The 23728-nt window shown below is 51.2% G+C and overlaps 1 protein-coding gene across 6 annotated transcripts in view; it reads right to left on the reverse strand.

The window, feature by feature from the left end:
• The window catches only part of futsch, a 69164-nt gene that overhangs the window by 5255 nt on the left and 40181 nt on the right, over positions 1-23728 (reverse strand). For all 6 annotated transcript variants that reach the window (XM_070218405.1, XM_070218410.1, XM_070218407.1 and 3 more), the window contains 6 exons: positions 23190-23288; positions 15234-15406; positions 14942-15164; positions 14718-14876; positions 7478-14310; positions 12-7172 (listed from right to left, as the gene is read on the reverse strand). In XM_070218405.1, the coding sequence (XP_070074506.1) occupies positions 12-7172; positions 7478-14310; positions 14718-14876; positions 14942-15164; positions 15234-15406; positions 23190-23288 (14648 nt within the window). The remainder of the gene's footprint in view (positions 1-11; positions 7173-7477; positions 14311-14717; positions 14877-14941; positions 15165-15233; positions 15407-23189; positions 23289-23728) is intronic.

Genomic DNA, 23728 nt, shown 5'->3' on the forward strand with positions numbered 1-23728 from the left:
CAAAAACTCACCTGAATCTCCAGGGACTTCAGCTCGTCCTTGGTGACGCGCGGGAAGGGCGACGTGGGCTTGGGGGAGGACTCCGGCGTCTCTGTGTGCGACTCGCGACCCAGCGGAGTGGGTATGGACTGGCTCTCGGAGGTGAGAGCTCCGGGACTGGACTTGCCGCTAATGTCCTTGGGTGACAGCGGTCCCGAGGAGGAGACAATGCTGGCGGCACTTGATACGACTCCAGCTCCAGCTCCAGCTGATCCTGATCCCGTCGAGCCGAATGGCTTGACACTGGGACTGACGGGCGCCGTTGGCGGTGTCTTGCGGTCAGCGGGCTCAGCCTGGAACTGGGCCAGATCCTGATCCTGGCCAGCTGGCTGATCTGTGGTTATCTGGGTGAGCGTGATGGACTCCACCTTGGAGCTGCTGCTGGTGGTTGTGGCTGTGGCTGTGCTGCTGCTCTGTTCGCTGGACTGCAGATGAGTTGTGGTCTTGCTGGTGGAGGTGGTTGAGCTCGAGGTGACCTCATCCCGACCCAGTTGCTCGTGCTCCTCCTCGGCGAGCGTCTCGATTGACTCGCTTTCAATTTCCTCGGAAGGCTTGTAGATGCTGGTCATCATGATGGTGGCAATGGACTTGGAGCGGCTCTCCTTCACACTGGCCCGCTCATCGGCGTCCTCGTCGTCATCGTCGGGATCCTCATCCTCGGGATCGCTGTGGGTCAGGCGGCCCGACTCGCTGGCCTGACTCAAGAGGGACTCGCGTCGCGACTCGTCGGTGCCCACAAAGAGTGTCCGCTGGGAGGTGGTGGATACCTTCTTCAGGCACTCATCCGCCGTCTTGGAGGCCTCGGTGCTGAATGTTTCCTTGGCGGAGACAATCTTCTCGGTGGCCAGAAATTCGGCCACTGTCTCTTTTAAGTCGTCTTTGGTTTCCTTGGTTTCCTTCGAATCTTTGATCTCTGACTTGATTGACTTCAAAGCGGTACTGGTACTGGTGGTGGTCTGAATCTCACTCACAATTGACTCGGAGGAACATTCCTCGGACTGCACCAGGAGCTCCTCCAGCTGGGAGGCGGAGGCGGTGGCTGCTTCCTCCTTCAGACTGCCGATGATGCTTCCCTTTTCGGCCAGCAAACTGGAGAGCGACTCGCGTCGGGAGCTGCTGTCCTCCACCTTTAAGCTGCTCAACGAGTCGCTGGTGGACTCTTCGCGCAGTTGCACCGTGGAGGTCTTGGTGGTGGTGGTGACCACACTGGACTTCTCCTGCTGCTCCTTGCTGCTCTCGACTGTCTCCTTGGTCTCCGTAGTTGTGGTTAGTGATTGGAGCAGCGACTCTGTCGTCTCTTCATCGCCATCCTTGGCACTAAACTGGCTGGTGCTGGATGCCGGTCGAGAGATCTTAATGTCCTTCTCCTTGTCATCGCTCACCTGGCTGGCAACGGACTCAGGGCGAGATTCCTCCTTGCTGGGAAGCTGAGCAGCAGAAGGTTGCTCCTGGCGCAACTGTGCCTTCTCGGACTGCTCGATCTTGTCCTTCTCCTCGATGGAAATGGGCCCGGACTTGGTCTGATCAGGCGATGACTTCTCCGACTCGATCTCCACCTTGACACTAATCTCCAGCGATTCCACATCCCTGGACAAATCCTCCTCCTCCGTGTCGGCGGTTGACTTGAGCTTCTCCTCCAGCTGGCGTTCATCGAAATCGGGTATTATGTCGGTAATGTCTTTGTCCGACTTCAGAACCTTGGCCACGTCCGCCACGATCTTGGCCACCTCTTCCTCGCGCGGTGACAGTGGTCGCATCGGCTGGACTGGCAGAATTCCCGACTTGTCGCTGGGCGGCGAGAAGCGATGCTCCTCATCCTCCTCCTTGATGTCATGCAGCACGGGCTCATCCCGCTCGCAGATCGTCACTGTGAACTCCGGCGAGCCCACGGTGGTGATGTGGGTCTCTCGCAGCTCCGAGAATGTGCCCAGATCCAGGCCGCTGCTGGCGGTGACTTCCTCGGAAGTCTGTGCATCGGTTGTCTTCTCACTGCTCACTTTCTCCGTCACCTCCTGGACTTTTTGCTCGACGGTCTCCACGGCGGAGCTCAACAGGTTCGTCACGCTGCTGATTTTGGTGTCCAGCACTGATTTGATCTGCGTCAGCTGCTCGCTGCTCTCCTTGCTCACCTGCTCAAGGGTCTCGGCCACTGTGGTCTGTACCTGCTTCACCGAGCTCTCTAGCTTCTCCTCCACCTGCTTCACCGAGCTCTCTACCTTCTCCTCCACCTGCTTCACGGAACTCTCGACCTTCTCTTCCACCTGCTTCATTGAACTCTCGACCTTCTCCTCCACCTGCTTCACCGAACTCTCGACCTTCTCTTCCACCTGCTTCATTGAACTCTCGACCTTCTCCTCCACCTGCTTCACCGAACTCTCGACCTTCTCCACCTTCTCTTCCATCTGCTTCACCGAACTCTCAACCTTCTCCTCAACCTCTTTCACCACCGAGGTCTCCAGCTTCTCGACTTTCTCCTCCACTTTGGAGGAAATGCCTTCGAACAACGATGTACTCGATGACTCCTTGGTTACGATCTCTGTTTCTAATTGGGTCTCCTTCAGATCCAGAAGATCTTCAACAACCTGGCTGACTTCCTCGAGAACTGGAGAGGCTTCGTCCACTGGGCTGGAGACTGTGTGTGCCGTATCCGACTGCGAAAGCTCCGCTGGCTTGGAAAGTGCAGCTGGAGGAGCAGAGGAGAGCTCAACTAGTACTTGCGAGAAGTCTCCTTCGGCCACATCGACGGGACTCGAGAGAGTGGGAAGCTTGCCCTTGGGAATCTCGCTTGCAATATGGGTAAGGGGCAGACTTAGGTCGGCGATGGACCGTGGACCTTCTTCAATGGGAGATGAGGCGGTCTCGGCGACTGACGCTGGTCGAGATGCTTCCTTTGAGGCAGCTGGTGACAACTTGTCGGCCACCGATTCGGGACGCGAAGGAAGCGGCGACTTTTCATCTTTGCCAGTCTCGGCTAAAGACTCGATGGCTTCTGCGACTGAGGCTGGGCGGGATGAATCCTTGGGTGAGGCGGCCACGGACGCTTCCTTTGATTTCTCATCAGGTACGTGGTCGGAGGACTTGGTGGCCACCTCCGCCACCGAAGCTGGCCGGGAGCCTTCTAGTTTTCCACTCTCCACAATGGACTCACGACGACTTTCTGGCCTTTCAGCTTCGTCCTTGACGCTTTCTACCACGGATTCTGGTCGTGATGCTTCCTTGGAGGCCGGCGCAGATTTGTCATCCTTGCTGCTTTCCGCCTTTACACTTTCGGCCACGGACTCTCGTCGAGATGCCTCCTCCTCCTTTGCCTTCTCAGCTTCATCCTTCACACTTTCCACTACGGACGATGGTCTTGAGGTTTCCTTGGATGCCAATGCGGACTTTTGGTCCTTATCACTTCCTGCTGCCACCGACTCAGGCCGAGATGGTTCCTTGGACTTCTCAGCCACCTCATCCTTGGCACTTTCGGCCACGGATGCTGGTCTAGAGGCTTCTTTGGATGCCAATGGGGACTTATCGTCCTTGGCACTCTCCGCCTTAACGCTTTCGGCCACGGACTCACGCCGAGATTCCTCCTTGGACTTGATGGCCTCATCCTTGATGATCTCCGCCACAGATTCTGGCCGAGAAGCCTCCTTCGACTTGATGGCCTCATCCTTGATGCTCTCCGCCACTGATTCTGGACGGGAAGCCTCCTTGGACTTGATCGCCTCATCCTTGATGCTTTCCGCATGGGCGCTTTCTGCCACAGATGCTGGTCGGGATGCTGGTTCGTCCTTGACACTTCCGGCAACGGACTCCGGACGGGAAGCCCCTGTCGAGACGACCTTGATGCTTTCGGCCACCGACTCTCGTCGGCTCTCTGGCTTTTCGGCTTCGTCCTGAAGACTCTCTACTACTGATCCGGGTCTTGAGACTTCCTTTGAAGCACCTTCAATGGGGGACTTGGATTCCTTAGATTCCTTGGCACTGTCAGCCACCGATTCCCGTCGGGATGGTTCCTTTGACTTTTCAGCCTCAGCCTCGTCCTTGTCCTTGGCGCTTTCTGCCACTGATCCTGGCCGTGAAGCATCCTTGGAGGCCTGAGCGGACTTCTCATCCTTGGTGCTCTCGGCCTTGGCGCTTTCTGCCACAGATGCTGGTCGGGATGCTGGTTCATCCTTGACGCTTCCGGCAACGGACTCTGGACGGGAAGCTTCCTTGGCACTCTCGGCCTTGATGCTCTCGGCTACCGATTCCCGGCGGCTTTCCACCTTCTCAGCCTGATCCTTGATGCTTTCGGCGACTGACTCGGGGCGGGAGACTTCCTTGGAGGCAGGGGCGGACTTTTCATCCTTAGTGCTCTCGACCTTAACGCTCTCGGCGATGGACTCACGACGTGATGGATCCTTTGACTTCTCCGCCTCGTCCTTGGTGCTTTCTGCCACGGAATCTGGTCGGGAGGCTTCCTTCGAGGCCTGAGCGGACTTCTCATCCTTCGTGCTTTCTACCACGGAATCTGGGCGGGAGGCCTCCTTCGAGGCCAGCGGAGATTTCTCGTCCTTTGCACTTTCTGGCTTTACACTTTCCGCCACGGATTCACGACGACTCTCAGCCTTTTCAGCTTCATCTAGAATGCTTTCTACGACAGAGCCAGGACGAGAAGGTTCTTTTGAGGCAAGTGGCGATTTCTCATCCTTTGTGCTCTCTGCCTTGTGGCTTTCTGCTACCGATTCTCGCCGGGATGGCTCCTTGGACTTTTCCGCTTCATCTTTTACGCTCTCCACCACGGATTCTGGTCGTGAGACCTCCTTGGAAGCCAAAGGCGACTTGTCGTCCTTGGCACTTTCTGGCTTTACACTCTCGGCAACTGACTGTCGACGGCTTTCGGGCTTCTCGGCTTCATCCTTAATGCTTTCTGCCACTGATTCCGGGCGGGAAGCTTCCTTTGAGGCGAGCGGTGACTTTTCGTCCTTCAGGCTTTCCAGCTTAATGCTCTCCGCGACGGATGCCGGTCGAGATGGCTCCTTGGACTTTTCTGCCTCGTCCTTGACACTTTCCACAACGGATTCGGGCCGGGAGGTGACCTGCGAGGCAGAAGCAGATATTTCGGGCTTAATGCTTTCTGCCACAGATTCGCGACGGCTTTCGGGCTTCTCAGCTTCATTCTTAATGCTTTCTACAACTGATCCTGGCCTGGAGCCATCTTGGGATGCAGTAGTTGTAGCTTTAAGGCTGCCTGCGATCGATTCTCGTCGGCTCTCCTCGGGCTTTTCATCTTCGTCCTTGGGTAAAGTGGATGCTGGTCGGGAAACCTCTGGCGATTTCTCCTCCTTTGTGCTATCTGCCTTGACGCCTTCTACCACAGATTCTGGTCGGGATGGTTCCCTAGATTCCTTGCCAGTTTCAGCTGCAACGCTTTCCTTTGAGTCTGTTGGAGATGGCTTTGTACTATCGACGACTATTTGTGGAGTGCTTTCGGTTTCGTCCTTTATGCTTTCAACGACGGATCCTGGGCGAGAGACTTCCTTCGATGCCAGCGGGGATTTGTCATCCTTGCTGCTCTCCGCCTTGGTGCTTCCTGCCACAGATTCTGGGCGGGATGGCTCCTTGGATTTGTCAGCCTCATCGGCAACAGCAACCGACTCTCGACGGCTTTCCGAGATCTCTGCCTCCGCCTTAACGCTCTCCACCTTGGTGACTTCCTCCTTGGCGATTCCTGCCACGGATGGTGGACGCGATGACTCCTTGGATGCTTTTTCGGAAACGTCTTTAATGCTTTCCACCACGGATTCCGGCCGGGAAGTCTCCTTCGACGCCAGAGGGGATTTATCGTCCTTAGCGCTCTCGCCCTTAATGCTTTCGACTACAGATGGTGGACGCGATGAATCCTTGGATGCCTGCTCCTTTGTACTTTCTGCCACGGATTCACGACGAGATGCCTCCTTTGAGGCGATTGCGGAGCTGGGTTTCTCAGCCTCATCCTTGGCACTTTCAGCAGGAGATTCGGGGCGCTCCTCCTCGGGAGATCCAATTAGGGATTTCGGTGCCTCGTCCACAGGACTCGATGCTGTCTTCTCAATGTCCACTTTGGAGAGTTCAGCTGGCTTGGTTGCTGCTTGAGAAGTTGGAGAGCTTGTGGGTGTGGCTGTCTGGGGGAAGTCGCCATGGGCCACATCCACGGGGCTGGACAAAGTTGGTAGATTACCCTTTGCGTCAATGCTCAAGGGCAGCACAAGTTCGGCAAAGTCCTTGGGTGCTTCCTCGATCGGCGATGATGCTGTGGTCTCTGCCGCAGACGCCGGACGTGACGATTCCTTGGATTTGGCAACAACATCCTTCGCTTCTGCTGATTTTTCCTCCACTTCTCCGTCATCCTTGTGACTTTCTGCCACTGATCCGGCCCTCGAGGGTTCCTTCGACTTGTCATCCTTGTCATCACTCTCTGCGCACTCGGCGGGAGAATCTGGTCGGGATAGTTGTTGCTCCGGAGCAGACGGGGTTCTTGGAGCCTCGTCTACAGGTGACGAGACCGTGACAGCAGCAGCACCAACCGTTGAAAGCTCTGCCGGTTTGGTGGCTGTGGTGGTGCTTCCACCAGTAGCGACGACATGGGTAAAGTCACCCTCGGCCACGTCAACAGGACTCGAGTCTGTGGGCAGTTCTCCCGCTGCAGGACTCTTTACTTGCAGGCTAAGAGCTAGGCTAGCTCGTTTCACCACTTCGATCTCCGGGAACTCCATGGCCGCCTCCTCGATGGGTGAGGAGGCAGTTTCGGCAGCAACCGACTCTGGGCGGGATGCGTCTTTGGGGGAAATGGAAAGCTTGGACTCGACGGCCGCTTCTTCATGATCACTGGCCACCGATAATGGTCTGGGTGAGGACTCCTTCGAAATGACAGCGACGGATTCCCTTGGAGAGGGCTCCTTTGATTTGTCGTCCCCATCCTTGATGCTCTCCGGTTTTTCCAGCTCATCCTTAACACTTTCAGCCACCGACTCTGGCCGGGAGACTTCCTTCGATGCCAATGGGGACTTCTCTTCCTTGGCACTAGAAGCCTTTAGGCTTTCAGCTACCGATTCCCGACGACTTTCTGGTTTCTCTGCTTCATCCTTTACACTTTCCCCAACGGATTCCGGGCGCGATTTATCGTCCTAATTGGAAGGGGTAGAAAAAATAATAATTTCAAATTTAATAAAAGTTAAAGGAAACCGAGAACATTTTACAAAATTATTTGTAAAAAAAATTGTTAGAACCGATTTAGTACTTTAGCTCCTTACCTCAAATATCACATACCCATTACACTGTTAAACAATTTTGAAATAAATATGGACGTCATGGCAACGTAACTGACTGAAGTTTACGATTTGTGATTACATACTTTTCAAAGAATACAATATACCTTTTTGCCACAAGAGTAATGGGTATCTGATATTCGAATATATGGTAAACTTCCTACCTGGATAGCTTCCGCTTTGAGGCTCTCAGCAATTGATTCCCTTCGCGATGGCTCCTTCGATTTGTCGGCGGCTTCATCTTTCACACTTCCTGCCACAGATTCTGGCCGGGATGCTTCCTTGGAAGCCAGCGGAGACTTTTCATCCTTTGAACTATCTGGTTTAATGCTCTCTGCGACCGATTCTCGTCGGGATGGTTCCTTTGATTTGTCGACTTCGTCCACCTTAACACTCTCTGCGACGGATTCTGGTCGAGAAACTTCCTTCGAGGCTGCTGCAGACTTCTCGGCCACCGAGTCGCGACGACTCTCCGGCTTCTCGGCTTCGTCCTTAAGGCTTTCTACCACCGAATCCGGTCTCGATGCCTCCTTGGAGGCCAGCGGTGATTTGTCATCTTTGGTACTCTCCGCCTTGATGCTTCCGGCTACAGATTCGCGACGGGATGGTGTCTCCTTAGATTTGTCGGCTTCGTCTTTAATGCTCTCCGCCACAGACACTGGCCGAGAAACTTCCTTCGAAGCACCACTCTCTGCCACAGATTCGCGACGACTTTCTGGCTTTTCAGCTTCGTCCTTCAGGCTTTCCACCACTGATTCTGGTCTTGATGCTTCCTTTGAAGCTGCTGCAGACTTTTCTGCCACAGATTCGCGACGACTGTCTGGCTTTTCAGCTTCGTCCTTCAGGCTTTCCACCACTGATTCAGGTCTTGATGCTTCCTTCGAAGCTGCTGCAGACTTTTCTGCTATAGATTCGCGACGACTCTCCGGCTTTTCTGCTTCGTCCTTTACGCTTTCCACCACGGATTCAGGTCTTGATGCCTCCTTGGAGGCCAGGTCCTTGCTGCTTTCGGCTACCGACTCCCGCCGAGATTCTTCCTTGGACTTGCCGGCCTTCTCCTCATCCTTCACACTCTCGGCAACGGATGCTGGTCTGGAGGCTTCCTTGGATGCCACTGGAGACTTCTCGTCCTTGGCACTCTCCGCCTTAACGCTTTCGGCCACGGACTCTCGTCGAGATGGCTCCTTCGACTTGTCAGCCTTCTCCTCATCCTTCACACTTTCTGCCACGGATGCTGGTCTGGATGCCATCGGTGACTTTTCTGCCACAGATTCGGGACGAGAGGCTTCATTTTTGACGCTTCCGGCCACCGATTCACGACGAGATGCTTCCTTGGACTCCTTGGCCACGGACTCTGGCCGGGAAGCCTCCTTTGAGGCCAGTGCAGACTTATCGTCCTTGGCACTCTCAGCTTTCACACTTTCCGCAATGGATTCTCGCCGGGATGGAGTCTTCGATTTGTCAGACTCGTCTTTAACGCTTTCTACCTTGGATTCCGGTCGGGATGGTTCCTTGGAGTCCTTGGTGCTCTGGTTTGGCTTAACGCTTTCAGCGAGGGACTCGCATCGGCTTTCTGGCTTCTCCGATTCATCCTTCACGCTTTCCACCACAGATTCCGGCCTGGAGACCTCCTTTGAGGGAACGGCGACTGGAGATTTGTCGCCAGTAAGAATTTCTGGCTTTGTACTTTCAACAGATTCACGACGGCTCTGCTCCTTTTCAGCCGCATCCTTAACGCTTTCCACAACAGACTCGGGTCGTGAGAGTTCCTTTGCGGCGGCATCGGAAACCGGAACCTTAACGCTTTCCACAACAGATTCCGGCTTATCGGTGTCGTCCTTTTCGCTTTCGGCCACTGAATCCGGCCTGGAGACATCTCTAGACACAGCGGGCGACTGGTCAATCTTGCTGGTTTCCGTCTTAACGGATTCCGCAACGGATCCTGGCCGAGATGGTTCCCTGGACTTGTCAGCCGCCTCATCCTTGGCACTTTCGGCCACGGATGCTGGTCTGGAGGCTTCTTTGGATGCCAATGGGGACTTATCGTCCTTGGCACTCTCCGCCTTAACGCTTTCGGCCACGGACTCACGCCGAGATTCTTCCTTTGACTTGATGGCCTCATCTTTGATGCTCTCCGCTACGGATTCTGGACGGGAAACCTCCTTGGACTTAATGGCCTCATCCTTGATGCTCTCCGCCACAGATTCTGGCCGGGAAGCCTCCTTGGACTTAATCGCCTCATCTTTGATGCTCTCCGCATGGGCGCTTTCTGCCACAGATGCTGGTCGGGATGCTGGTTCGTCCTTGACGCTTCCAGCAACGGACTCCGGACGGGAAGCGTCTTTGGACTTGATCGCCTCATCTTTGATGCTTTCCGCCACAGATTCTGGACGGGAAGCCTCTTTTGAGACGACCTTGATGCTTTCGGCCACCGACTCTCGTCGGCTCTCTGGCTTTTCGGCTTCGTCCTGAAGACTCTCTACTACTGATCCGGGTCTTGAGACTTCCTTCGAAGCACCTTCAATGGGGGACTTGGATTCCTTAGATTCCTTGGCACTGTCAGCCACCGATTCCCGTCGGGATGGTTCCTTTGACTTTTCAGCTTCGTCCTTGTCCTTGGTGCTTTCTGCCACTGATCCTGGCCGTGAAGCTTCCTTGGAGGCCTGAGCGGACTTCTCATCCTTGGTGCTCTCCGCCTTGGCGCTTTCTGCCACTGATGCTGGTCGGGATGCTGGTTCATCCTTGACGCTTCCAGCAACGGACTCCGGACGGGAAGCTTCCTTGGAGGCAGCGGAAGACTTCTCGTCCTTGATGCTCTCGACCACAGATTCCCGGCGGCTATCCACCTTCTCAGCCTGATCCTTGATGCTTTCGGCGACTGACTCGGGGCGGGATACTTCCTTGGAGGCAGGGGCGGACTTTTCATCTTTAGTGCTCTCGACCTTAACGCTTTCGGCGATTGACTCACGACGTGAAGGTTCCTTTGACTTCTCCGCCTCGTCCTTGGTGCTTTCTGCCACGGAATCTGGTCGGGAGGCTTCCTTCGAGGCCTGAGCGGACTTCTCATCCTTGGTGCTTTCTACCACGGAATCTGGTCGGGAGGCTTCTTTGGATGCCAATGGAGATTTCTCATCCTTTGCACTTTCCGGTTTGAAGCTTTCTGCAGTGGATTCCCGGCGGCTTTCTTGTTTCTCAGCCTCTAGGACATCGAGGACATGTTCGAGAGCGGATTCGGGCCTCGAGGTTTCCTTCGAAGCCGGTGCAGACTTCTCGTCCTTGTGGCTTTCCGCCACGGACTCGCGTCGGGAGGGTTCCTTGGACTTGTCGGCCACCGAAACGGGTCGGGATGCTTCTTGGGAGGCAGCGGGTGGAGACTTCTCGGCCACCGATTCTCGTCGACTTTCAGGCTTCTCATCTAGGGCCTCGACTTTGACGCTCTCCGCAACGGATTGCGGACGCGAAGCTTCTTTGGACGCGGCTGGGGACTTCTCATCGGGCTTAGCCACTTCGGATGCCACGGATTCTGGGCGGGATGCCTCCTTGGAGGCAAGTGGTGACTTTGCCGGTTGGGCTTCCTGCTTGGCCTGCACCTCGACTTCGATGGCCTCCTCGATGGTGGCGGGACTCTCCATGGACACGGTGTCCTCGCGTTCTTTGGCCTCCTTGGGATCTTTGGGCAGGGGCACAGTGGCCGCAGGTGCCGATGGTGCAGCCAGCTGTGCGGGAAGCTCATCCTCGGAGGTTATGTCGCTGGTCTCCTTCTCCTCGGGAGTGCTGGCCGACTTCTTGGCCTCCTTTTCGGTAATGATTCCACCTGACTCGGCCTCTTGCTCCTCTTCCTTTTGCTCCTTTTGCTCCTCTTGCTGTTTAGTGGTCGTCTCCACTATCTGTTCGGTTTCCAGGGTGACCAACTGCTCCTCCTTTGGCTTCTCTTCCTTGAGTTCCACTTTAGATTCTTCCACTTCCACTTCCGGTTGCTTTTCCTTTTCCGGTTGAGCTTCCTGTTCCTGCTCGACGACCTCTTCCTTGGCCTCCTTTTCGTCATCGGTCTCCTTCTCCTCCTTGGCCGACTCCTCCTTGTGCGAAATGCTCTTGGCGCCCGCATCCTGGCTGCCGTCCTTCTCGTACAGGCCAAGATCGGCTTCCTCGTGGACGGGCAAATCGGCCACCTCGTCGGGCGTTTTGATGACATCGCGCAAGAGATTCTGCTGCGCCTCGAAGGTCATCTTCATGGGCAGCACCCGTTCGCCGGGTAGCTCGCCTGCTAGTTCGCCCAATAGGTCAATCTTCTTGGCGGCATCCTGGGGGGCATCCTTGGGAGCAACCGCTACCTCGATGGCCGAGGGATCCTGAAGTTCGGGCAGAGCCTGGACGGTGGCCACCACCACAACGGTGGCCTCCACCTCCTTGGTCTCCTCCTTCACGTACTTCTCCTCGATCACCAGATCCTCCTTGATCTGATCCAAGGGTATGCGCTCATCCTCGGGCAGCGTGGGTGCCGTGGTGGCCCCCGACTCAATGGTGGCCGAGAACTTCTCCTCGGGCAGGCTCTCCTGCAGATTGATGGGCACCGCATCGACGGGGGCTCCGCCAACGGGCTCATCCTTCGTATCGGACGTCTTCTTGCTCAGCTTCTCCTCGGGCGTGGGCGAGGAGAACTCCTCCTCCTTGTTGGCCAACTGATCGTCGGTTCGCGACTTTACAATCGTCTTGGCCGTGGCAATGATCTCCTGCACCTCGGCCTTGATCTCGCCGTGCTCCTCTTCATCTCCTTCCTGCTCCTGCTCCTGTTCCTGCTCCGATTCCTGCTCCTGATCCTGCACTAGACGAGCCTTGCGCTCGGCTGCCTCCACCTTGGCAATGGCCGCCTCGATCTCCTCCTCGGCGCTCTTCTTGCGCTTCTTCTCCGACTCCTGCGAGTCGCGCTGATGCTTCTGGATCTCCTCCTCCTTGGTCATGCTGCTCTCCTGCTCGACAATGGAATCCTCGGTATACTGCTCCACCTCCTCCTTCTCGATGATCAGGTACTCCTCCTCCTCCTCGGGCTCCTCACCGCCGCCGGCGGGCATCTCGCGTAGCTCGGCCTTGATCTGCTGATGCTGCTGTCGCTTCATTTCATCCCGACTGAACACAGCCTCAATCTCGCGCACCACCTCCTGCTCCTCCTTGAGGTCGTCCAGTTCGCGCTGCTTCTCGGCATCGAGTTCCTGCGAGGCGGTCAAGTCCTGCAGTTTCTTGGCTGCCGTCGCCTCGTCGACGGAGGGCGTGGAGACCAGGCTGGAATCGGTGGTTCCACCGGCCTTCTCGAGCCGCGACTTCTTGAGCTCCGCCGCCGGCACCTTGGGCTTGGCCTGCTTCACCGGACTGCCGGGTGCCGGTGCTCGCTTGGAGGGCGAAACCCCGCGAGGTCGCCTCGAGATGGGTTTCCTCTGGGCAGCCGCTGCCGTCGCCGTTGTCTTGGCTTCCACCTGCTGCTGTTGGACACGCCTTTCACTGGTGGTCACCCGCCTGCTGGAGGTGGCGCTCTGTACTCTGGCCGCCTGCTGCTTGGACTCTAGTACCTTCCGATTGTTCGCCTCCTTGGCGCTCTTCGCCGGCGTGCTGCTCGGACTGGACTTGGTGGTGCTGCTGGACACCGGTGGCCGGCTGCTCAGCGGCACCTTCGCCTTGGCAGCCGCTGCTCGGGCCGCCGGCGTGGCCGTTGGCGAGCTCTTCTTCTCCTCCGAACGCTTTGCCAGCTTGCGATCCATGGACTTGGGCGGCTTGGTATCGATGCGGGAACGCACCACGGGCTTAACCTCGGCACGCGGCTTTTCCGCTGCCTTCTCTTGCGTCGCCTTCTCCGACTTTGCCGACTTGGCTGCCACCTTGCCAACTGGCTTGGCTGCATCCACTGCATCCTTGACTTGAGGTTGAGAGACCGCCTGTTGACTGGGCTTCATGATCAGCACCTCCACCTTCTTCTCTTCTCCGACATCCTTGTTGTTGTCCTGCTGCTCGGCTTCAGGTTCGTGTTCAGGTTCGGCTTCCGTCTCCGGCTCAACCACAGCCTCATCTCCCGTGTCAGCGGGTTCGGCTTCGGGTTCGTGCTCCACCTCCGCATCCGTGTCCATGGAATCGGCTTTAGTGCGGACTATGGAAGCAGCGCTTGCAGCTGCAGCAGCAGCAGCAGCCGCAGCGGCCGCTTCCTTAGCCTCCTTGGCCTTGTTGTCCTGCTGCTGGGGATGCTGAACAGATAGCTTCCCGGACTTGTAACTAGCACTCGGTGGAGCCGGCGTGGCCTCGATGGCCGACTTGAGCGACTTGCGCGCTCCCACCACCGTCTGAATGGCGGGGGCAATCGACTTGGCCGTGCAGGTGGAGTGCTTCATAAACTCCAAGTGCTTGAGCTTCTCGAGACCCTCCTGGATCTTAAAATCGGGCGTGCTGCCTGGGAAGAGAATGCGGGTGATGGTGTCATCCGGATTGGCCGGCTGCCAGACGAGCAGGGCGCATATGGATACCAAGTTCTGCAGGGGAAAGTTAAAGTCACGCGACTCGCGGGCGGCGAATAGACGCTGATCGCCGGCATGCCACTTTTGGAGGAACTCCTTCACCTCCTTGGAGTCGCGAGCCGGACTTATCACATACATGTCCAGCGTGCCGTGGCCCACCTTGTGGTAGAGATTGACCGGCTCCTGGTTGCGGTAGCAGCCCTGCGGCTTCAGATCCAAAGCCTTCAGGTCGCTGACGATGCCATGGCCGCGCTCGAAGAGATCGATCAGCAGGGGATCGCGATCCTTGTCGCCATCGGGGCTGGGCAGGCCGCGGCGGTCAGGTACGTTGCCAAAGAAGTGCCCAATCTGCGGGTAGACATGCGAGTCCCGCTTGCGCGAGACCACTGCCCCCAATCCCTGGACATTGCTGTTGTTCAGCCGCGTCATCAGCACCGCATCGAGTCGGTCCAGGTGGCGGGCAAAGTCCCAGAAGCAAGCCTTTCGATTGAAGCCGCCATCAACTGGAAAAGGTAAGGTATAACGTTTACATTATTTATTTATCTAAGTTCCTAGCACTACAAGTTAAACTTGTATATTAATGTGCTAGAATAATTTAGTAAATAATCTTAAAAACAGCTGTTTTAACAACAGTTACATAGAAATGACACATAATAAATAAAAATATTTATATATCATACAAAAAAATAAAGAAAAAATAAAAAAAAATAAAGAAAAAAAAATAATAAAAAAATATAAAAAAAGAAAAAAAAATGGGATACAAATTTTGATTGAAACATATAGTTTCTTACAAAGTTATTTTAGTTAATTTAAATATTTTAAGCCAGACACGCGGGAAACATTTGCGGTCACACGCCTATCTTGTATGGGGCACACGTCGATTCTTTTCTGCGTCGCTGACTGTACTTACCCAGCATGTTAAAGCCGTTGATCCCAAAGAGAGCCGCATCACCCTGACCGCCGGGGAAGACGTATAGCGTGGGATGGGTGAAGCGGATGTTGCCCACCACGTCCGAGGTCTCTAGCAGCTCCCTCAACGAAGTTGGCATTACCATGGGCGCCAGGTAATCTGCATTAGAACATACGAGCCGATTATATTATCCCAAAACCTAGAGTGTTTACTAGAGGTTTCACCTATGAATCCGTTGATGCACTCGCTGCTCGTGTCCAGGACATCGACGGGATTGATCCGGATCCGGCACTGGCGCGCAAAGGCCTTCTCGGGCAGAGTGTGCCAAAGACCGGCGTCCGCGCAGTGGATGTTCATGGTAATGGTGTCCGCATAGGCCCGAATCACCCTTTGTACGTCGTGCTCCTGGAAGGCCTCCGAGAAGTCCGCCACCGAGAAGGTTCCGTCCTGTGAATCGAGAAGGAAACGAATGAGATTGAGGGTAAAAATAAGGGGAATCCCCAGACTGTGACCCACCTGCAGTATCCAGGAACCATTGCCGCTGAAGGTGTATCCGGCGTGGATGATGTGCCGGTGGCGGGTAAAGCTGCTGAGTAGGTTTCGCATGCATTGGATAAGCGTGTTGTACTGCGGGTGGATGAGCACCTCCGTCACCAGATTCTCGCTGGCATACTGGATGAGTCGTTCGCCTGCGAAAAAAAAGAAGGTTGTTCTATTAGTTCGCATGTTAATTTTCCAATTTTCCACTTCCATTGAGAGTAGCGAGTACCATCAATAAAGAGGTGCGAGTAGCGATTGAGAGTAACGAGTGTAGGGTCTAACTAGCGAGTAAGAAAATTCTTGATGTGCTATCAAGTTCATTTTCTCCCTATCCGATATTCAATGGCGGAAATGGAGCTAGTGCGATTCATCCACCCTTTTGTGGGCTGACCTCTTTCTATCAGGGGGCAATCACACCGTCTGGGAGTCACCCCTTCCTTCAAGTTAACGGATAACCAGATAACCAGATGGTCAGAGGTGCTGCCAGCGATGCCAGGCACGGACTTGGACTCGAGCACGCACGCCGCATCAAGTGGATTTGGATTGTCAAGCGTTGGCTTTATTGTCTCGACTGCTGTTGCACAAGTGTCTCCCCCTTCTTGAAGCTCCGTTGCCATGGCTAGAAATTATTTAATGAATCTTTAATTTTAATGCTTTAATTAAGCCCTCAGTTGTATGTGCTCTGCCGCTGTTCATACTCTCAGGTTGAAGCGACCTTGCCGGCGACCTTGGCTACCTCCCCTTGGACTTACCACAATGAGGATGATAATGAGGGGGGCTATGATGAGGCCTTTTCGTTCGCCCTCGTCCGAAATGGTTTTATGCGTATCCGAATGTGAATACGAATGCGTACGTACGTAAATAATTTACGCATTTTCCGCACTAAATAGTCGTTGACAAGCCAACTGCAGGGTGGACAAATGGCTAAAAGGGATGGATGTGTGATGGGTGATGGCTGCACCACCATCACTACTGGTCAAATGTGCTCACGTACGCGTAAAAAATACAAGACAAGAGCATCGGTGGATGGTTAGTTAACTCGTGGGGCTTCGCTTAGTCCAGCTGTTGGCACTGTGAACCACATGTGTGTGTATCCCTTGTGCTTTTTATAAAAGATAATCTCGACGACCCAACCCGACCTGCGTTTTGCCGTATGTGTGCTCTTCTACGGCTTATTTTTAACGCACCGAACACGGAACATATTCGTATATATACAACACACTGTTGGTGCGTATACGCAATTCGCTGAATTTAGGTCGCCAACTACCTCGGGAGCTGTCTCTACCATTTTTCTTCCTCCACTGTGCTTCGCTGTCCCTTGCAGAGGACATTATCGTAAGAATGTTTAGTTTATAACTGGGCTGTAGACGTCGTACGCGTCGTAGCAAGAAGGAGATCACAGGGGCTGTGGCCTGGGGCCAGGCGGCATTAGCACTGCCAAGTGGCCTACACGTCAACGTTTTAGCTCCCCGGAAGGGGAATAAACTGGATTGCATTGGCATGGAATGGAATGGAATTCGGTTGCAGATGACAATAAATTTCTATTGAAATAAGGCTTCAAGTTGACTGTCAATTTGTGTTGGTAATCTCCTTTTGCCTTCTAGTTTTTTGATGTGCCCTGAATTCCAGACACAAGATCCCCGATCACATAAATAACCAGTCTAGTGTAGTATAGTTATAAAACCAGTTTCTTTTTCATATTAAACTTTTAGTTTTTTAATGTTTAAAAAAAAAATAATTTTTTTTAATAAAAGTAGTTAAATTTTCTTAATTTAATTCCTAGCAAACTAAATCGACTTGTAAGGATTCATATTAAATAGTAAGATGAGGACACTTGAAAAGTGTAGCACACCACCGCAGAAGATCAGGTGGTCAGGGATTGAGTGGTCTACTGGCGACTCCTCGACAAAGTTCGCCAAGCCGCACACCCACACACAATGTAAAAAGTTGCACCAAGTGCTAGGTCCGCCACTTGACAAATAATACAGAACGGAAATGGGCGAGGAGGGTCTCTAGAATCGCCGGATTCAAATCCGGATTCGGACTGGGATTCGAACTCGGGACAGGGAATCGCAGGGAATCCGCACCTCGTGCCAAAGTGGCAACATGGCGCCAGATTAACCGTTAATAACTGCAGCCGGGCTTTGGGCCTTACGAACGTGGCCAGCAGCAGAGTTACCAACTTTTTCCGAAAACAAAAGCGAAAAATGGAAAATAAAAAAATTTGCATAACAGCAGCAGCCGGAAACTTTTTGTGTTTTATGATTTCGTTTTTTTCGTTTTCGTATTTTTTTTTCGGTTCTTTTTGTTTGGGCCTGCAAAGTAATTACAGTTACAGGCGCCGGTCAGCCCTTCTTCTGCTTATTCTTCCCCGCCACCCACTTTTGAACCCTACTCGCCACTCGCCACCACAGTTGGGAAAAAGTTTACTGTCAAACCAACGTGGACGTGTTAAAAAAAGTTTCCAATGACCTTTTGCGCCCTCCTCTTGTGGGCCTCGCCCAAAAAAAAGAAATAGGAAGTCGTCTTTCAAATTAAATAATGAGACAACTTATTGAGTTTAAATTTGAAATCTTCAGAAATTATTTCCTAGCTTTAAAGTCAATGTTGAGAGGATGGTTTTCTCATTATTTTTGCTAGGAAGGTCAGGAAATTAGAAGAGCATGTCCCTCCTATTCCATATTTCGTGTAAAGTCACATTAATAATATATCACATAGCTCACATATGGCCACTTTATCCCCTGATGAACATATATAACATATATTAACGCTGTGCATATTCATGTAGCTGTGAATGTGCCACAGTTCATCTTCGCAGCTCCGTGTTTTCAGCTCCCCTGAGTGGGCAAAGGCCTTAATTGGCTGCGCTTATCCTGCGCGTCCTGGTAGCATCGCAATATTTACAAACGTCCAGTACACTAATCCCTGGGAATTATGATGATGATAGTTTAATTAGCGGTTTCGGGGGGTTGTGCACGTGGCATATCCGTATATCCATATATAGGGATACAGGAGCATAGCCATCGGCCATCGGCCATCACTGGCATCATTAATCAGGGCACATAATGTGCTGTGGAATCTTCTCTGGTTACGTAAATGTATATGGACTTGGGCCACTCATGAGGATACTCGGGTTTTTGTTTTCGTGGGGTTTTCATCATCGGCTGATGAGTGAGCTCCTGTTGAACAAAGCCAATAACATGTTGTAAACGTCAAGCGATGTGTTCTCACTTTTCTCACCAACCCGTCCACCAGTCCGTCCGTCCGTCCAACAACCCATAATTAAAAGGATGCGCCGCGAAGAGTCTCCCGCAAATGACAGACGTCAGCTGTTCCTCCTCCCGTTACTCGCTGATATTAATTGATGTCCTGTCAACATGTTACCCGCATTCCATTCACCAGCATAGGGTCCTTAAGGTCCCTATCTACAACACACTCACACACACTTCTCGCTGCATCTCGCTCTACATCATAATAGTTTATTTGCTTATCGCTGCTGGACCAGACCAGTTCTTCTTCCCCACATGGTATGCAAATCATGTGGAAAAAATACGAATTTCATGTGGGTGTGTCAGTTAGTCAGTCTGGCAGTCTGCCTTTGCTATTTGCTCAACTTCTGTCTCTTTCTCTGCTATACATATAGCCCATATAGGCCGTCTCTTTCCTGGCTGAATTATGCATGAGCCTCAGACACACACACACACTAACGGCCATTGTCAATACGGCCTTGTACCCTGCAAGCATTTTCTATCGCGGAAGTCACTATTTAGTGACGTCTAGAAGATGAAAACGATCGTCCGCGATATCGCATTCGGATCGCCGAAGTCACCCCCGTCGGGAAGAACTGTTCCACTACGGCGACACTTCCCGAAGTCACTTCTGAGTGACTCCTAGAAGTGTCGCGGAAGTCACTTCCAGAAGTGACTTCGGCGACGCTTCTAGAAGTGCCGCCGTAGTGGAACATTTCTTCCCGACGGGGGTGACTTCGGCGATCCGAATGCGATATCGCGGAAGTCACTTCCAGAAGTGACTTAGGCGACACTTCTAGAAGTAACTCAGAAGTGACTTCGGGAAGTGTCGCCGTAGTGGAACAGTTCTTCCCGACGGGGGTGACTTCGGCGATCCGAATGCGATATCGTGCAAGTCACTTGTAGAAGTGTCGCCGAAGTCACTTCTGGAAGTTACTCAGAAGACACTTGTAGACGATACCTAGAAGACCCTTTCCCAATTGGAAAATATGTTTTTTGTGCTCATTCTTCATGTTTATTATTTCAACACATTTATTGAAATATATATAGTTGCAAAAGCATTGCGGCATGTAAGCACGGTCCATAAGCTTGTAGGAAATGGTGTTGTATTATTTTATTTAATTCCAGTTCCGTGTTCCGTCTATGAAAATGCTTAAAACAACAAAAAAATAATTAATATTGTGCCATATAAAAATCGGAGGAGGTATTTACCTTTTATAATTAAATAAGTGGAGTATAGTTAAGTTTTCGGTTTGCCCAGAGTTTCACGCCAAGTAATTCCTTTTGCTTTCGGAGGACAGCCTTGTACACGCTTAAATCTGGATTTCTCCAATCACTTTAATTTTTGATGTAAATAAATATTGAATTTTATTTATATTCCACCGGTATGTAATATTTAATAACGGGTTCACTCCGCATTTCAAAACAAACACAGAAACTTAGAATAAATCGCACTGATCACAAAGAAATCTCGAAACGAACTGACGCTCGAATTCAAAATACAAAGTGCGTAGGTCAAAGAGAAAAAAGGGTAGTTTTCAGGTATAAAGAGAGAGCCAAGAGCGGACTGTACCCCAAAGACTTCAAGCCTTTTAGGTAGTCAAATGTGATCTATCGCCATTCTATCGTCCAGAAGTGCCTCAGAAGTTACTTATTCGCGATTTGAACCCTTTTTAGGTAGTCAAATGTATTTTATCGCCATTCTATCGCCCAGAAGTGCCTCAGAAGTTACTTCCTCGCGATTTGAACCCTTTTTGTTTTTGTAAAATGTGTTCTATCGTCTTTCTATCGCCTAGAAGTGTCTTAGAAGTTACTTCTCCACGATCGTGACCCTTTTTGTTTTTGTAAAATGTGTTCTATCGTACTTTAATCGTCCAGAAGTGACCAAGAAGTGACTTCTTCGCGATAGATGTATATTTTGTTTTTGTAAAATGTGTTCTGTCGTGTTTCTATCTTCCAGAAGTTACTAAGAAGTGACTTCTGGACGATAGGCGATAGAAATATCGCCCGTTTGCTTGCAGGGTAGGCACTGCTGTGTGCGTGACTCCCACTCACTTTCCATCTCACTCGCTCTATATATCTGTGTATCCTCCTCGTATAAGTGTGTGTAGGGGGCACGGACGACGGACTCTATCTTTCTATCAATTTTGCATACGTCTTATGCATATCTAGAATTTGTATGGCTTTTCAGGTTAGGGTTGGGTATCCCATTGTGCCACGCCCTCTCTCATCAGCCCATCTTTTCATTGCTTATGTGGGATTCGGCTTAGGCATGATAAGAATGTGTCTAAATCCTCAGATAATCCCAAGACCGGGATGGACTATGAGTGCGGGAGGCGTGAGAACGCAAGGATGGCAGGGTTGGAGAAAATATGTTGGCAAATTCAAATAGTGTCAAAAAAAAAAGAAATCAAACTGAAGCTGAGGACGAGATAATTTAAGAACACTAGCGAGAAGGCAAGTGGAATGTTATCGATTAAAGAGAAGCGAATAAGAGCAACGAGTGAGGAGTTAAAATTGTGAGTATATTCAGTACTTCGAAGCTAAAGCAACGAGGTAACTAGTTTTGAGTAGAAAGAGCGAGTGAGAGTAACGAGTGTAGAGTAGAAAGAGCGAGTGAGGGTGAGTATAGTAAAAAGAGCGAGTCAGAGTAACGAGTGTAGAGTAGAAAGAGCGAGTCAGAGTAACGAGTGTAGAGTCCATATAGCGAGTAGTGCAAGGAAAATCCTGTTTGCACGTCACACCCCCCATTCTTTTGTTTTAACGAAACTCGGCTTCATCACTTTGACGACCCATGGGTGCCTTTTCTTGATAGGGTGCACTTTTAAAGTTGGCAAACTTTTACCGTCCCACAAGGAAACTTAAGTAAACTCCATCAAGCTCAGTTTTTGGCCTGGAGCTTGTCCAACTTTGGACATGAATTTATGGAGTGGGGTCGGGGGAATTATGTGCTTGTTAACGAATTTCTTGGCCATTGAAGACAACCTTCAGTTAGCATCTCAGCACCTTGGTCAGTTTAAGAAGTCCATCCATATTTCGAAGGCGGCCACGCAAGAAGGTGGACAATTTGGACACTGACGCGACGCAAGGCTCCTTTGTCGGGAAATTTTTTTTAGCCCGGGGATCTTAGGTGAGCACAATGAGCTCGGCGAAGCGAGTGCATTCTGTGCATTCTCAATCGAGCCTCGAGTGAACCACCGCCCGCACCACCTGCTCCCCTGGTTTATGCTTATGGCTTATGGCTGTTCCGTTGCACCGCCGCCACCACCATCATTATTGGGCTCTGAACCGCTCGGTGGCGGCACCACTTGAGAATTTTGTTTGAGTAGTTTTCGAGGAGGGAACGCAAACAAAATGCGATTGCAAATGCAAATGGAAAATGAAAAATCCGCTGGCGTTGCCAACTTTTTCCCCATCCGGACAATGGCTAAATGGACGGCATTGAGCGCAGGTGTTGCACTTAGCATGTCCTTCAAGGACAACGCCTCGGCATCGGCAACTCGGCATCTCGGCATAGGAATCAAACAAGAGACCTCCTGCCATTTTTTCTCAATTTTAAGAACATTTTATCTAAAATTCATAATTTTAGCCCTGAGTTATTCGTACTTATTTGAAAGTTTTCGTTCAAGTCGAACTCTTTCAGATTAGGGACAACTTCAACAAATAAAGCTAATCATGGATGGATTTAATCCTTCCCGCAATCTGTGACTTTTCAGACTGCGGGTTTTTGATCCAATTGGATGGAGATGAAGATGGAGATGGAGTGGGAGTCAAATCCCAATCATCTGCAGAACTTGGTTGATGCAGTGGCAACCACTTGAGTGCGTTTCAACAGCGTTTTAGACTAATCTGCAAAGACAACAGCGCTGTCAGCCAGCTTATTGTTGCTCCTGTCGATGACGATGATGATGGTAGGGAAGACGATAATGCTGCTGTTGCTGTTGCACTTGGGCAAATGAAAATGCAGCCTCTCGTTTGGATGCTGCTTTTGGGCCCGAGGTTTATCACAAAAGCCAAAACAACAAAGCAGCCAAACAACAAAGCATGAAAGCGTTGAGCTTTCGGCTTTGTGCATTCAATTGTTGTTCATCCGAGGAGCCCATGCCCTCTGGAATGTGAAATCTGAAATCTGAACACCCCCTCCACTCTACACTCCTCATAACTATTGTCGACAGACAATTGTCATAATAATTCGTTGGAATAACTTTTGTAATTTAAAACACAACACCCATTGTGTGTGTTTGTTGCCCGATTCAAATTCAATTATCTCTGAATGGCACGGCGATTGGCAAATTTGTTTGGCTAATTGTGGTTTGCTTTGTTTAAAAAAATATCTTCTGTTTATAATACTCTTTTTAAAATATTAACAATCAACCCTATTAAACTTAAGGCCATTTTTCGAGCGCAGGTTATATTTAACGTGTGGAATAAACCTTGCAAATGTAAGGGAATTCAGTGTTTGAAGTCTACTTTAAATTTAACATTCGGAAGAAAAAAACGGCCTTAGTTTTGCTACTAGAGGTTGTATCAAACTGTTTTAATATCATGAAAGACCTTTATTAACCATCATATAATCTTTTCGTTCTCAATTTCAAGAACATTTGTTCTCAAATTAATAATTTGAGCCTTGAATTATTCGTGATTTTCTTAGATGGCAGGTAGATAAACAGATTTATAGACTCACCGTGACGGGCTTCCTCGCCCTCGGGCGCATGCTGTGTAATGGTATTGAGCTCCTCTTCCAAGTCGACGTGACAATCGGAAACGTCCCAGGAGAGGAAACCTGCAAGGAAAATAATAAAGGGAAAAAGGCCATTAGATTAACGAAGATCAGCGAAGGAAGTAAGAAGTTAAGTTACTTTAAGTTGGGAAAATTTGATTGGAAATTTTGTGTTCAAAAAGTATGCTACAAATAATTTGTTTTAACAATTCCCCCACAACCAAATTCTGCAATCAAGAATGGTAAATACAATAAGTGTGTAAAGCTGGAAAATACAATGAAAACAGATGGGATTGGTCAACTCCCAGTTCTTCTTCAATTCTTCACATGACAATGCATTAGTTGAATAAATGTTGAGTTTAGTTTGAGAACTGGTGCCAGGATCATTCCGTTTGCCTCGGGCCCCATTCATCATCGGTCGCACATTAGTTTTGTGTAATTATGCACAACGTCTGTGAGCGCAGTTTTGATAAATGAGCCAAGGGGTGGGTCAAAAAGCGGAG

Source organism: Drosophila takahashii, chromosome X, assembly GCF_030179915.1.
Source record: "Drosophila takahashii strain IR98-3 E-12201 chromosome X, DtakHiC1v2, whole genome shotgun sequence".
NCBI lineage: Eukaryota > Metazoa > Arthropoda > Insecta > Diptera > Drosophilidae > Drosophila > Drosophila takahashii.